Source organism: Lycium barbarum, chromosome 9, assembly GCF_019175385.1.
Source record: "Lycium barbarum isolate Lr01 chromosome 9, ASM1917538v2, whole genome shotgun sequence".
NCBI lineage: Eukaryota > Viridiplantae > Streptophyta > Magnoliopsida > Solanales > Solanaceae > Lycium > Lycium barbarum.
The window spans coordinates 107699890-107716961 of NC_083345.1; the positions used below are offsets into that span (position 1 = coordinate 107699890).

General features: G+C 31.2%; 1 protein-coding gene across 2 annotated transcripts; it reads left to right on the top strand.

The window, feature by feature from the left end:
- Positions 1–8229: 8229 nt before the first annotated feature.
- On the top strand, positions 8230–15969 carry LOC132609306 (cysteine synthase, chloroplastic/chromoplastic). 2 transcript variants are annotated; one of them, XM_060323216.1, is made up of 10 exons: positions 8230–8514; positions 9771–9880; positions 10129–10186; positions 10979–11242; positions 12893–13030; positions 13215–13266; positions 13384–13433; positions 14639–14698; positions 15054–15134; positions 15651–15969. In XM_060323216.1, the coding sequence occupies exons 1-10, from the start codon at positions 8296–8298 to the stop codon at positions 15741–15743; spliced, it is 1125 nt and encodes a 374-aa protein (XP_060179199.1). In that variant the 5' UTR covers positions 8230–8295; the 3' UTR covers positions 15744–15969. The 2 variants fall into 2 exon arrangements, with proteins under 2 accessions (XP_060179199.1, XP_060179198.1); XM_060323215.1 differs by having other exon boundaries at positions 8231–8514; positions 13354–13433.
- The last annotated feature ends 1103 nt before the right edge of the window (positions 15970–17072 follow it).

The window sequence follows — 17072 nt, forward strand, 5'->3', positions numbered from 1 at the left end:
ATCCAAACGGGCTCTAAGTTCACAAAGTTTATGATTTACTCATTTTTAAGGATTTAATAAAGTTGCATAAAATATAAAGCATGTCAAGGGTAGAATATTCAAAGTGGTATGCTCGATCAAGTTAAGACATCGATGCCGATCACAACTAGATCAGAAGTCGGGTAGTGACAAACTTCTTTCCTAATTTTACTTTTTTTGGATTGTATCCTCGAAAGAAATGAGATCGCTTGCCCTCTTATAATTTTAATAGAAGACATTGACATTTTCAAATTTCTTATGTTTTATTTTTCAGATCTCTTATATGTAAAAATAAAAAACCTCTTATAAAAAGGTTATAAAATTAAAAACATTTTGTAACAACAACAACAAACCCCCTTCTCCCGTATCCTCGAGGTCTCACGTGCATGGTTTTATACCAACTACAAATTGAGCTAACTTGGTGATATATCTAGTAACATGAGTTGTCAATGGTTGTGCTAATCTTGAGCTATAAATCAATGACTTGGTGGTTAGTTTTATTTAAGTACATGTTTTGGGGAAGAAAATTGATGGTTAAGTATTTTACTAAAAAACAAACAACCATTCAAACAAGGGAAAAGGTGCAAATATAACCCTCAACATTGTTATTTAGAGCACATATACCCTTCGTTAAAAAAGTGGTGCATATATATCCTTGTCGTTACACAAATGGTGCAAATATACTTTTTTCGCTGACATAATTTTTTTTTTTTAAATCATTTAGCTTGTTCTTTAATTAAAAAAAACCACGTGGCTTTAAAAAAATAAGTCAGCCCATTTTTTTCGGTAGAATTAATTTTTTAAAGCCACGTGGTAATTTTTTTCTGGCGGGTCGGGTCTGGTTCATTTTAAAAAATGGCCAAACTTATTTTTTTTAAAGCCAAGGAGATATTTTTTAAAAACGACGAACGAGACAACTCACTAGAAAGATAGATTGCCTCGTGGCTTTAAAAAAATAAGTCTATTAAAAAAACGGGAGACTTATTTTTTATAGCTACGTGACATTTTCTTCATTAAGAGATATAAGCTAAATGATTTTTTTTTTAAATCTGGCAGCGAAAAGAGTATATTTACATCATTTTTATAACGGCAGAGGTATATTTTTGTCCATTTGTGTAATGGGAGGGGTATATATGCACCAATTTTTTAACGAGAGGCATATTTGCTCTAAATTGCAAAGTTGAGGAGTATATTTGCCCCTTTGCCCATCAAACAGTAGGATATTTCTTCAATGATTTGTGGACCAACTTTAAATATTAACCTTCAATTTGTTTTATGCCCTTTTAGGGAGTGATAGGTCAGTGATGGCCACAGGCTGGCATCTGATTCGTTTTCATTTTTGGTACAACATTATTCTCGATGTTATATCACAAAAAAAAAAAAAAAAAAAACAGTTGTATGATTCACTATAAAGATTATTTTAGATTTATATGTCTTTTTTTAAAAATCAAATGATATCAGTAAAAAAATTTAAAAGATTTACATGTCTTTTTTTTTCTAATTTAAATTGTAATTGGTCGTAGGAAATCACTGGAAAAAGATGTCTTGCAATAGTAATTTGTACTGACTTTCATTGTTTGAAATTCTATATGGTCCTACCGGGCACCAAAAGCTTAGAATTGCCTTGATTGAAATGAAATAATTTGTTCAAACAACAAAAAGATAGTATAATAATATTAACACGAAACAAAAAAGTAACCACATCATACAATTCAGAACTCCTGTAATTTAGGTAAGTGTTTGGAAATGATTTGGTCGAGTTTTTTTTTTAAAATTTAAAATTAAAATATAAAATAATATTGTAAGTTCTAGTAGGGGTGTTCATGGGTTGGTTTTGATATGTTTTTAGTCAAAACCAAAATCAAACCACCAAATATAATACATATTCATCGGTTTGATTGTTGCCGGTTTGGTTCGATTTTTAAGAAATCTATTAGTATTTCTCTCTTTCATTTTTTTCTGTATGATTAGGAAAGACTTTTCTACCATTTCTAACTTATAATCGCATATTAGCCTTTATTGTGATAGCTATAATTTTCTTGGATTATGCAGAAAATGTCTTAAGATCTATAAGCTTTAATCAAGTGAATATAGTTTGTAAGAAATACAGCTTTTTTTAAGGTAAATCTCATAGTTGTTTTTTCGATTAAATGAGTTTGGATTCATGGATTTCTTTAAGAAATAGGCTTAAAGTGAAGTTTTTTTTTTTTTTTTGGTAACTAACATGATTTTATTAATCACGAAAGTAAGCATTTACATAGCCACAGCCCAGGAAACACACCCGGCTATCTAAAAAAAGGAACACTAAAGACTCCTATAAGGTGCAGATTTTATTAGCCTAATAGAGACAAAGAAAATTTTGGTGAAAAAGTAAAAAAAATATTTAAAAGTATTTATAAAAACTAATATATTGTATATATATATTTATAAATATTGTGTATTATTTTGTTAGTTCGGTTCGATTTTTTATTCAGTTTGTTTTTAATAAAACCAAGCCAAACCAAACATTATTGATTTTTAAAACTTAAAATCAAAACCCAAACAATTATTGGTTTATTTAATTATTTTGTTTGGTTTGTGGTTTGAATTGATTTTTAACCAAACCATGAACACTTCTAGTACTACAGTAATTTTTATCCAAGAACCTTTATAAGAAACCAATCATCTACACAATTTTTAAAAAATAAAAAGAAATTTGTCTTCTCTTCAATTATAAGAAAAAGAAGAAGGAAAGAATTAGTCTTTATTTCAAATTCTCAAAATAAAAACGTAAATTCCATAGATAGACCAAATTAAAGTTTTACAACAAATTGTTTTGAACACTTTTATAATATGATTAATTGAAATACAATTACTTCAAAATAAAATCTAATATTATAAAAATCCAATACAAAACAGTTAACCTTATATTTGAGTATCAATCAATTAGAGCCTTACATAGCTAGGGGTTAGGTACTAGATTTTGAAATACTATAAGTACTCCATTCATCTCAGGGTAGTTGTCATATTTCGCTTTACGAGAATCAATTTGATTAATTTTTAAAATTAAATTAGATTAGATTAATTTAATATTTTAAAATTACAATTTAAATATTAAAAAAGCTACAGGAAAAGCAATTTAACAACATACCCAGTATTATGCAGAACTTACGCCTACCTTGGGAGGTAGAGAGGTTGTTTCTGATAGGCCCTCGGCTCAAGGAAAATCACGTCAAAGCATATTAAAAAAATAACGGTAAATATATTTGGCACAATCACAAATGGCACAACTTGGCACAATTCCACCTTTTTAGGGGTATTAATGTAATTCCACATGGTCTTTGAGGGTGTACAGTAAAAAAAAATTCTATTCCATTGATACCCATCCTGAAAAGTTAGAGGGAAAAAAGTCAAAATAATTTAAATTTTACTCTCTCTTTCTTCAAGACCATAATTACTTTTTCTTTCCAATAACATTCAACAAGAAAGAATGTGCAATACACCTATTCCAAGTACATCCATTTACCTATTATTGCTTCATTGTGAAGCAAATTAAAATAATAAACTGTTGAAGCCCGCAATAGTGGAGTAGTTTTTTATTTTTCTTATGGATGGTATAATTATAGTAAAAAAAAAGTACATATTTACATGCCTATTTTTTTTTGTAAATACGACTCCAAAAATATCTTCATTGGATAAATCAGATAATTATCATATGCAACATATTGTTGACATGTTGAAAAAATTCAAGCTCAATCCAATGGCTAAGGAATTTTTTCTTCCTTCTTATAATAATCGTGGTGGTGATCAGATGTTTCTCACTAACTTTGTATCGGCTAATAAGACTGATGGTTTTTAATATAATAGAAGGGTATAGATTTCGTTTTTTTTTTTTTTTAATTCTGATTAAAATTCTTTGTTATTTTTTTTTTTTTTTTTGGAAATTGATGTTTTTGCCTGTTTTGTTTTATGGGTCGATTCAAAATTGAATTAGTGCAAATTAACTAAGATTAGATTAGGATTGAGTAAACAAAATTTGCTAAGTGTTGATTTAATTTCGTCAATTTAAAAAAAAAATGTACGTAATAAGTAGTCAACACTAAGGTTGGGACGAAAAAATGAATCAACTAGAACATAATCTAATCTAAACCTAACGTTCTCTTCTCTCTCTACACGGAGGCCTGGGGGCGTAGCCATTGCTGCCACAACTAGTTGACTTTAACTGAAACATTAAATTATCGTAATTTAGCTAAGACTAGCTATAATTGAGTAATAATTAGCAAGTTTTGATGTAATTCAATAACTTTTAAAAAACAATGATGTAACAAGTGTTCAACACTATGGTTGAGTTTAATTGAAATATAGGATTGATTCAATTTAGCTAAGTATTATATAAGATTACGTAACACAACTTGATAACTATTGATTCAATTTCAACAATTTAAAAAAAAAATGGATGTAAGAGTTTGTCAAAACTATGGTTGACTTTAATTGAAACATTAAATTATCTCAACTTAGCTAAGTATTAGATAGAATTAAGTAGCAATTAGTAAATTTAGATCTAATTTAATCAATAAAACAATGGATGTAATAAGTTCTCAACACTATGATTGACTTTGATTGGAACATTGAATTGCTTCAATTCACCTAAGTATTATATAAGATTGAGTAACAATTAGCAGCTTTTGATTTAATTCTATCAATTGTAAAAGAAAAAAAGAAAATGTAATTAGTAGTCAGTACCATGGTTCACTTTAACTGAAACGTTGAATTATCTCGATTAGTTAACTATTAAATGGAAAAAAGTAACAATGAGCAACTTTAGATCTAATTCAATCAATTTTTTTTTAAAAAAAAGAGTGGATGTAAAAAGTAGTCAATACCACGGTTGACTTTAATTGAAACAATGAATTATCTTAATTTAGCTGAGTATTAGATAGAATTGAGTAGCAATTAGTAAGTTTATATCTAATTCAATCAATAAAATAGTGGATGTAACAAGTAGTCAATATTATGATTAACTTTAATTGAAATATTGAATTGCTTCAATTTAGCTAAGCATTATATAAGATTGAATAACAATTAGCAACTTTTGATTTAATTCAATCATTTTTTAAAAGTAGATGTAGCAAGTAGTCAATACTATGGTTGACTTTAATTGAAACATAGAATTATCTCAATTAGTTAAGTATTAAATAGAACTGAGTAGCAATTAACAAGTTTAGATCTAAATCAATCAATTTAAACAAAAATAAAGGAGGTAACAAGTAGTCAACCATATGGTCCATTTTCATTGAAACATTGAATTCCTTCAATTTAGCTAAGTATCATATAGGATTGAATAACAATTTGCAATTTCTAATTTAATTCAATCAATTTTTTTACAAAGTAGATGTAATAAATAGTCAATACTATAGTTGACTTTAATTGGAACATTGAATTATCTCAATTAGATAAGTATAAAATAGAATTGAGTAACAATGACCAAGTTTAGATCTAATTCAATCAATTTAAACAAAAAATGTAGATGTAGCAAGTAGTCAACACTATGGTTGATTTTAATTGAAATATTGAATTGCTTCAATTTAGCTAAGCATTATATAGGATTGAGTAAAAATTAGCAACTCTTGGTTTAATTCAATCAAATTTTTTTTAATAAAAAAGTAGACGCAACAAGTAGTCAATATATGGTTGACTTTAATTAAAAAATTGAATTATCTCAATAAGTCAAGTATTAAATAAAATTGAGTAACAATTGGCAAGTTTTGATCTAATTTAATCACTCTAAAAAAAATAATGAATGTAACAAGTCGTCAACACTATGATTAACTTTAATTAAAACATAAAAATTATCTCAATTTAGCTAAGTTCGATAGAATTGAGTAGTAATTAGTAAGTTTAGATCTAATTCAATCAATAAAATAGTGGATGTAACAAGTAGTCAACACTATGGTTGATTTTAATTGAAACATTAAATTGCTTCAGTTTAGCTAAGTATAGGATTGAGTAACAATTAGCAACTTTTGAGTTAATTCAATCAATTAATAAAAAGTAGATGTAACAAGTAGAAAATACTATCGTTGACTTTAATTGAAATATGAATTATTTCAATTAGTTAATTATTAAATAGAATTGAGTGACAATTAGCAAGTTCATATCTAATTCATTCAATTTAAACAAAAATAGTGGATGTTACGAGAGTTAACACTATGATAATGGTTGACTTTGATTAGAATATTTAATTATTTCAATGTAGGAAAATATTAGATATGATTGAGTAACAATGAACAAGTTTTGATTTAAGTCAATTATTTTTTTAAAATATGAATGTAACAAGTAGTCAACACTATGGTTGACTTTAATTGCAATGTTAAATTATCTCAGTTTAGTTAAGCATTAGATATGATTGAATAACAATTAGCAAGTTTTGATTTTTTTTTTTTTTTTTGAATAGACGATGTAACAAGTGGTGTCTCTTCGTAGACATTCGATAAAATTGGAACGATACAAAGAGACGTAACAAGTAGTCAACACTATAATTGACTTTGATTGAAGTTGAATTTTCTCAATTTAGCTAAGCATCAACCATTATTAAGTAAAAATTTTCCCAAGTGTTGATTCAATTCAATCATTTTTTTTTTATAAAATAAGTGGATATAACTAGTAGTCAAACACTATGATTGACTTTAATTGAAATGTTGAATTATCTTAATTTTTCTAAGAGTTAGATAAATTTGAGTACCAATTAGCAAGTTTTGATTTAATTCTATCATTTTTTTTAAAAGGATGTAACAAGCAGTCAACACCATGGTTGACTCTAATTGAAATATTAAATTATCTCAAATTAGCTAAGTATTAGATATGATTGAGTAATAGTTATCGACTTTTAATTTAATTCAATCAACTTTAAAAAAAAAATTAAAAAATTGAATGTAACAAGTAGTTGACATTGTGATTGGCTTTAATTAAAACATTGAATTATCTCAATTTGTTGAGCATTAGATAGGATTGGATCGAATAAATATTTTGTAAGTGCTGATTTAATTAAATTAATTTAAGAAAGTAAAATAATAGTGAATGTAACAATTAGTCAACACTGAGTTGACTTTAATGGAAACATTGAATTATTTCAATTTAGCTAAGTATTAGATAGAATTGAATAACAATTAGCAAATTCCGATTTACTTCAATCATTTTTTTTTAAAATAGCGAGTTTAACAAGTAGTCACACTATTGTTGACTTTGAATTAAAGATTTATTCTAGCAAGAATTTATATAAGTATTAGATATAATTGAGGAACAATTAGCAAGTTTTAATTTAATTCAATCAATTTACAAAAAAAAAAAAAAAATGACAAAAACTGGATGAAACAAGTAATCAACACTATGATTGATCGTAATTAAAATGTTGAATTACTTCAATTTAGCTAAATATAATATAGGATTGAGTAAATATTTTTACTAAATTTTGATTCAATTCAATCATTTTTTATATAAAATAAATGCAATTTAGTAAAAAAAAAATAGACCATTTTTGTATGTAATATAGGACTTTTTTTTATACTGTTTAAAAATATTTATAGGGTACATTAACTTGTAATTTGTAATGATAGACCGTATATATAGGTTGACCAAATAACTAAATTAGGTGCATGTATAATTTTTTTTTGAACAAACCACTAAGTAGAGTTGTGCCAAATAGCAACACTCAAAAAATAAATAATGTCACTGCAACAATCATTGCAAAGAACTGTAGAAAACAAGTCAAATCAGTCAGGAAAAGAAACAGTACTACAACAAATAATACGATCATCAAAAAACAAACAACAAACAACATATAGTAACTGAAATCAAATGATAATAAGCTAAAGGGAAGTACTACGACCCCTAGTATAACTAAACACACAAAACAACTCTCTCATACTCACTAACCTTCTATCTTAATCTGTATCCTCAACTACTTGCTATCTAAAGTGCTTTTGCGTCACTACATGAAAAGTATAATAAGCAATTCTTCTTATAGTAATATATGGTGAAAACAATATCTTAAAATGTTGATCAAAATTAATGTAATTTAACTTTGGAAAAATGAAACATGACAAATATGAGAGCATTTAGTAAATCTATTCTAATAATAACAATAATAATAAGAGGAAAATATTTATTTGCACGTGTAATATGTTGAGGAAAATTCCAAAAATGATATAGAGATAAATATAGTAACAAGGTTAGACAATTTGTGCTTCGTATCTACCCTGAGAAAGAGGGGAAGATAGAGATAAAATCTTTTTAGCAAGAATGGCATCTATCATCAACAATCCCTTGACTTCACTCTGCAACACCAAGTCTGAAACTAATAATCTCTTCCGAATTTGCCCTTTAAGGTCTCATACACTAAATTTTTCCAAGTTCAACAGAAAGGTTAATTTCCCTCGTGTTGTTTGCAAAGCGGTGTCTGTGCAAACTAAATCACCCACTGAAATTGAAGGCCTTAACATCGCTGAAGATGTTACACAGGTGAATTTTATAATTCTTTTTGTCTGACAAGTGTTTGATGAATTGACTCTGTTAGGGATATTCTCATTCAGGGTTACTTAGATGTTTTCCGTGGAAATATTTTAGTACAGTGCATATTGATAATGTTTGGAATTTTGGATATTAATGGTTAACAATAATGTGTTGAATGAACCCTGTCCTGGTGGTAATTGGCTTGAGCCTTGGGTTTGCTCCCTTTCAAGGTCTCAAGTTCGAAACCCACTGGGTGCAAATAATTTCTGAGGCCATCGGACTGGGGTAAAACCCTGAATTACCCGTGGTGCACTTGCGGGAAACTCCTTGCCGAGGGCCTGTGCACTCCCGGGATTAGTCGGGGCTCAAAGAGACCCGGACACCCGGTGCTTAATCAAAAATAATGTGTTGAATGAAGCAAGTGATAAGGACTAACCAAATAAGACTTGAAATATTTGTTATTTCTGCCGGAAAACATATCCACAATTCAATTTTTTGGTCTATGTCTTGTATATAGTACATTTTTTAAACACAACCATGGTTGAGTGATATGCATTTTAACTCTGATTTGTTGATTCTTAAGGTTATATGTTTAGTTAAGTGTAAACACCTGGTGCGAGTAAGTATTTACCTTTCCACATTTCGATTCAAACGTTCAAAATGATTTCAGCGAGGAGAACATTTTTCCGGGGTCATATGGAACACCCCCAAGTGTAAACTCTTAATTTTCTTGTCAAATTCTGTTTAGTTATGACATGGCTATACAATTTTCCAGTATTCAGCCTTTTGTCTCATTTCCGGAGAGTGTCAGTGAAACTTACGATATTAATGTCTGGCTTTTCAATTGGCATTTATTTTAGCTTATTTCAGTTATATTTCTCCAGTCTGGTTTTCTTATAAAATTTGCCGGCTGGCGGATAGTTTGCTTCCTGTATTTCTCAAGTAATCACAAGCTTGTTGATGTTGCTGTTGCATTATCCTATGTTCCATTGTTAATTTCCAGCTCTGTGACATGGATATTTAAGAAAAGTTAGGCTTCTTTGATTATTAATGTACAAACTGTTCTGAACGAAGTCTCAATATTTCTTTGATGACAACATATGGCTATACTTAACTTTAGTCCGTTACAATATTTCCAAATCTGATTTGTATGAAAGACGATTAGCAGGAAACATTCATATAGTTCTTGTTGATATTGGTTGCCCCTCTCTATTCTATTTGTTTCTTCATATTGTAATGCTTATTTTTGTGATATTATTTGACAGCTTATTGGGAACACACCAATGGTTTACCTCAACACCATCGCTAAGGGTTGTGTTGCAAACATTGCTGCTAAACTTGAGATTATGGAGCCATGTTGCAGTGTTAAGGACAGGTGAGGGAGTTTTTTGTTTGTATTGCAATATATGAATTTCCTTTAACCTAGAATTTTAAACTGAAAAATTCTTTTAATTGGTTCAGTATACTTATCTTTTCTTTCATGAATGAATTAATGAACGTTGTGTTAGGTTCTTGCCAATGTAAAAACAGTCTAATTACGATTAGAGGAGTCATATAGCCTACGCAACTAGTATTGCATTGAGACATAGTTTTTGATTGATTGGCATTTCTGTTGCATTTCAGGATAGGATTGAGTATGATAACTGATGCCGAGGAGAAGGGACTTATATCTCCGGGGAAGGTAAGTTGGTCGATAAGCTAATTGTCTCTCTTGGTATAGACATATATCATTCTGAATCAATGGATCAAATGCTTAAAAATTTCTTTATTTAACATACTGTGAATGTTCTGTTGGATTAAAGTCTATTATGCATTTTAATAATCTCAGCCTCTCGTGTAATTATGACCTGTAGCCATAAGAATATCACCTATGTCATTTTGTACTTGATATTAGTATCACTGAATGTCGTTTATCTGATTGACCAGAGTTGGTTCTTCCCTTCTTTTTGAGGGCCAAAAGGTTTTTTGGTAAGAGGACAGATAGAACCTAGTTGTTTTTTGTTCTGATTTTGTCATCATAGTTTTCCTTAGTATAGTCAAATTGCTTTCATCTGTTTGGGTCTTCCAAGATGGCTGTTTATGTCTGGTAGGCCATTAGGTTTGGTTTCGAAAATGATGACTTTACTGGGGCCACTTGGTATGGGTTTTGAGCATGATGGCGTTGATTCCCATCTAAAGGTTGTGGCTTTAATGATGAACTTGGAAGTCCTTTGCACATTCCTGAGGCTCTGTGTGTGTGCTTGTCTACTAAATTGTCATTTTTCCTTCTTCCTGGTATATTTTACTTTTCAGTACATAGTCCATTTCTTACTTAGAAAAAAAAGTACATAGTTCATAACTCCATAATAAGATAATGCATGTAATTAACTGTAGGCTCTCATAGCTCATATGCTCCTTGTGCAAATTAATAATTTGTTTGAATTACTTTTTGATTGTTTTTCTTATTTCTTAATTGTTGTTGTACTTATCTTAGACTGTCCTAGTGGAGCCTACTAGTGGAAACACAGGCATCGGGCTTGCCTTTATTGCTGCTTCCAGAGGATATAAGCTCATCTTAACGATGCCTGCGTCAATGAGTCTTGAAAGAAGGGTTATTCTGAAAGCTTTTGGAGCCGAACTTGTTTTAACTGATCCAGCTAAAGGGATGAAAGGAGCTGTTTCAAAGGCTGAAGAAATATTGAGTAACACACCAGATGCCTATATCCTTCAACAATTCGACAATCCCGCCAACCCCAAGGTTCTTCTCCTAACACCTCACTCTTTATTTTTATTAATGGCTTCTACAATTTCTCTTAATCAATTTAAACTCCTGATGGTGATTGTGGTGACTAATTCTTCATGTTGCCAATCCAATCATTGTATATTTAATGTAATTGTTAGAGAGAGTAGCGACTAAAAGAACTCTATATGAGTGTCAGAGTAGATTTCTAACTATGCTCTGAACTTAAAGCTTTTACTTTTCTAACTATGCTCTGCTTCATGGTTTTGCTAACCTACGACATGAAGCAGTTGGTTAGAACCATATACATTTTTGATTTATCCAAAGTACCCATGCCACTTCTTTAAAGTGCCTTGATGTCATAGGTAATTATGTTATTTTAATGTAAAACAGGAAAGAAAAAGAGGAAATTGTAAGCAACTCGTCATTATTCAAAATCTCTTTATTCTCCCGATCCAGTAGCAACACAGCTTCAGCAGACAAGCTCCTTTCTTCACCATAATAAACTTGCATATAATCTTGTCTGGGTAATTACATGAAAAAGAGAATGTAAGCAAGAATTAGCTGTTTTAAAGGAAAAGGTTAACTGAAGCAATTGAAGTAATTAAAGTTCATGTCCTTTCGGTTCTCGTCACCCCTAATACGTTTTCTTAGACATTCAACCTTAGTGACCGCCATGTTCAGCGGGAAATTCACCTTCCAATTTCCTTCCCTCGACCCACCCCCAACTTCCTCTTCATCTTCACAAGAACGGTGTTGCACATTTATCTCATCACCTTTGACAGTGGCTCCAGGAATGTTTTGACAATAATCAGTACTCTGTATCTCCCTAGCTCTTCATTCTTCTTTCTTCCTTCTTATCTTGTACTCTTGTTCATGTTGTTAGGGTTTTGTCTGTGTTGAAAATCCAATTGGGTTTATTAGAGAGAAGGCAAGAAGGTCCTGATGGTGGGTTTAGATTTTAAGTGAAAAGACAAAAGAAATTTTCTTTTCTTTAGTACTTGTTTTTATTAACAACTACTATAGTTTATCGAACACTAACTTTCAACAAGAAAAAAAAACAAAAAAAACTGGAGTACTAAGCTGCCACAAATAATCAGTAAGTAATTGACATATGCTGGATTATAAATCCAACTGTAACGTGATTAACAGTCAAATATTAGTTTCTGGCAGTTACTGATTTCTTCTTTACTCTGAATTGTAAGCTGAACTTTCATATGTTTAGCATGTAAGTTGAATGTAAAAGCATTTATTTTAGCCATTTTGATGGCTTCCTATTAGTGCAACCAAAAAGATTCAAAATCAAACCAATGCTTCCTTCTTTTCTATTATCAAAAAATTATAAAGAGGAAGGAGAGAAGTTACCTGGAGGAAGAAAATGGGGAGGAGGGGTTTGATGGGGAAAGAAATAGACCGGACCAGTAGCTGGAGAAAGAAATAGAGAGGGGCTATTCGCTGGAGAATAGGAAAGATAATTGGGACTGCTAATTCGGAAGAGGCTTGTTGAACCTTTTTTGTTGAAAAGACAAAAAATTCTCCAATATTAAAAAGATGGGATAGGAATGTGTTTAATTCCCACCCCCCTCCCTTTTTAAAAAAAAAAATCCGTGAAGTGGACATTATTCTTGAGTTTTCACATTAGGACTTTTATTTGCTTGTATGGTGCAGATACACTATGAAACAACGGGTCCAGAGATCTGGGAAGACACAAAAGGCAAGGTAGACATACTTGTTGCAGGCATTGGAACTGGCGGAACCATTTCAGGAACAGGCCGATTCCTTAAAGAGCAAAATCCAAACATTAAGGTATTGATGTTGCTTGGATAAAAAAAGTACATTCTATAAGTGTAGCTGTAAAGTTCATGCGTATGTCAGTTCACTGACTTATAAGATGTGAAAAATACATGGGATGGTGCTGAGAAAGTATCTCCATGCAGTTGATATTAAGTACTCCATACTCTTTTTTATTGCTTTATGTTGCCTTTATCAGATTATTGGTGTGGAGCCAACAGAAAGTAACGTACTATCAGGGGGCAAGCCTGGTAAGACGATATTCAGATATTAATCTGACTTTGCGCTTTTGAAGTTAAATCCTGTCTTGTTCTACTTTCTGCAATGTGAAATTGCAGGCCCTCACAAAATTCAAGGGATTGGAGCAGGTTTTATTCCAGGAAACTTGGATCAAGATGTTATGGATGAAGTGATAGAGGTCACATTCTAATCTATCCCATTAAAAACATGTCATTTCATCTTCTTTAAACTTGTGAGAATTATAAACTACAATAGATTTCATGGGTCACACATAGTCATTTCAGTGATAAACATGGCTAAGAACTTTGTCATCTCAAAGACTCAAAGTTGGTGTACCTGTAATTGAACGTGAACCCATATTCCTATTGTGGTGCACCAATTTACCATCTCAAAGTAGTCTTACCTTCTTTTCTGGCTTCCAAGGGCAAAATATTTTTTTGGACACTCGTTCAATATGTTAAGCCTGCCTTCCCTTGCAACACTATCTCCCATTTCCCTTAGGTTATCCTGGAACTTTCATTAGAATCAAAGTTAAATGGAGTGTATCATCAAATTTTGTCTTTCACTCATTAACATTTTATAAGTAGGAAGAAACATTCCACAGCTGCACCTGTAAGGAAACATTGGAAGGTTATCTGCTTTGCAGAAATGACATTTCTTATTTGTTTTTCATGTGGTAAAAGCAGGATGCAAAATCTATTGCATACTTTGCCAAGATATCAACTAATTGAGCACATTTAGCTTGTCGAACAGTTCATTCAGCTTTATTAACCATTTAGCCTGGCAATTGTCTCCACAATTTATGTAGCTATAGTTCATTCATTTGGCATGGTTCCACTCTGTGCTACTCAGCTAGAACATTTTTTTATCCCTAGTTTAATCTCCTATCAAAATTGTAGAGGTTATCATATACCCTACCTTTCTTTTCAAAGAACTGTATTTGCATTATTTTTCTTGTTAAATTCCGTCAGGGAACAAGTTATCCTGATTGTCAACTATATGATATTGTATAAGCCTATGCAATTCTGATATTGAATATAGAATTCTTCCTTGTAAGTTCTGCTCCCATAGTTATAGGTGAATTACTTGTGTATCCAATGTAGGTGTAGAGTTTAAATCTGGATGTCCTTCTGTAAAAAAGTATACCAGAAAAAATTCTGTATTATGCTCGTCATAAAACCCAGGCCACACAAAAAGAAGAAGAATGAAAAAAAGACTTGCTTTTCCTTGGTATTGTTAGAATATTTGATCCAGATGCATGTTTTACTCCTTATGATTTTCACAAGGCTGTGATGTGTGTATTATTCTTCCAGTACTCATTAGGAAGTAAATACAAATCTCTGTCATCTTCCAGTGTATTTACTCATTTGCTTGAATTTTCAGATATCGAGTGACGATGCTGTTGAAACTGCAAAGCAACTTGCGCTACAAGAAGGGTTGTTGGTTAGTGCTTCTTACCAATCTTCGTATAAGTTGATTTTTGAGAGAGTTTTAAATGAACATAAGCTTCAAATGTCCATTAATTCATCCTTGTTACAGATTGTGGATGTATTATAGAAACCTTATTAGTGGTTGAGTTGCAACTTCTCATGCTCCAATTTTAATGTATATGTATCTTTCTATGAACCATGCTGAATGATTTGTTAATCGAGATATTTTAGGATTCAAATGTATGATAGTCATTCCAAATTGCGTTTGCCATCTAATTCACTATATAATGTCTTCTTGAAATACTTGAATGATCTTTGTCTACTTTTTTTGAATAAGTGAATGATCTTTTTCTACTTGTGATAATTAGGTTGGGATTTCTTCCGGAGCAGCTGCACTTGCTGCCATTCAGGTTGGGAAGAGACCTGAGAATGCAGGGAAGCTTATTGCGGTAGGTTCAATCGTAATTTCTGCATTTTTCTTACACGTGTGCATCTCCGTGCTCCTTCATTTCCTTTTTCTTTAACCTGATCAAACTTTAGTATTTGTTTTTCCCTTCACTTCTTACAAAGTAAATCATCTTTCCATGCATTTTCCCTGAAGTTGGTAGGATTAAGGTTTTTTTCATTTTTGGCCCGTCGGCCAAAATTAATTACGGATTCTAACCGAAATATACAAAACTTATACACTTATTATGTATATTGTATGTATAGTTGTACTTGACATACATAACCTATATAGTTGTTGGCTATTTTGTAAATTAGATCACCTAAAGGTATTGGAGTGTAATTATCTCTAGATTTTAATAGCTCTGCATTGTTAAAAAGTTCCTTTGAGTTTCATTTTTTCTTAAAAAAAACAAAAAAAAAAAAGGTTCCTTTGAGTTAGTTGCATGACACATTGTCACATAAATATCATGGGCAGTCACTTGTTTAGATGCATTGAACTTCTTCAACAATTCTTGTAGGTTGTATTTCCAAGCTATGGGGAAAGATACCTCTCCTCAATACTTTTCCAGTCAATACGAGAGGAATGCGAGAACATGAAGCCAGAATTGTAGAGATCTTCCTTTTTTCGAGCTATCTTCTGATTCCTAATAAAGTAACGATGATATCTGGTGATCATTCAGATTATCTTTGCCCCATTTTCCCTGCCTTTTCTAGCCGCCACACTTTTGTTTGTTATTTAGCTGGCTGCTTTTTGATAAACAAGCTTAGACTATCTCATTGGTTTGTTTTGAGGATTTTTTATTTGAATTAATCAAGAAACTTGAGTGAATTTTCAGAGCTGTTTGCGTCTTTCAATCCCATTCTTTGTTTTTTTGCGTCTGTTTGCAAATTTCTCTTCATCTTTTTTGTTACTTGTAGAAGTTTTCTGCCCTGTGCTACCTGGAAGTTGGAGTCCTGTAAGACACGCTCTTTAGATCCCGCAATGTCAAGTGCAACATTAGATTCACAAAAACTGTTCCTTGTAGAGATATAGGAGTAATAATGTAGTAGTTTTTACGTAGTTTCAAAACATGTATTTTTCTAAAGACAATTATGCATACAATTATGCACTCGATATATTTATTACTAGTCGTTTAAGTGATTCTTAGGAATCTTCTACCTCAAACACAATTTAGCCCATTACAAATGCTCTTTTAGTTATTCGGAAATTACACCAAGCGACCTTGAAAAAGGACGGTCGGTTTAAAGCAACTGATCACATTTCTGGCATAAAATTATCATTCTATGAATGAAGATGATAGTTTCCTCCTTGATCAAATCCCAAATAGTCGAGAATAAATCAAAGACTTGATTATTTTGTATTCTCCTCTCATTCCACCCTAATCCATTTCCAAACATTTCCTTGGAGTTCAAAGATTGTGTTGTTCAAGCTTTGATGTTACAATAAATTAATTCACTTTTCACAAATCATATTATTGTTGTCCAGACTCTGCTCAAAACAACAAACGACGTTAGTAAAAGAAGGTTTAAACAATGAAACAATATCTCAATAAAATGAGAAAAGAAAATGACGAAAACAGTAAACCAGAAATTGGAAACCATAAAAATATTCAGAAACTAAATATCCAAGTCCACAGAATTCACTGTGTGTCCGTAAGAAATTTAATCCCCTCAAATACCCAAGGTTAAGGATTACTTCCTCCCAGGATAAAACGGATAAACCTGTCAAAGATGTAGCGGTACCTCAAATGCCTTTGACTTCACACGAACTCAAAAATGGCAACGAATCACACAAGACACTGACTCAGTTTTGTTTTGTAAGAAATATGCAGAATGCCAGAATGCAGATTGTATTTTCGAAAATTTCAGTAGTAGAAAAATGAGGCATTGCCTCTGTATTTATAGCATGTGAAGTACTTGTTCTGAACAAGTATGGTGTC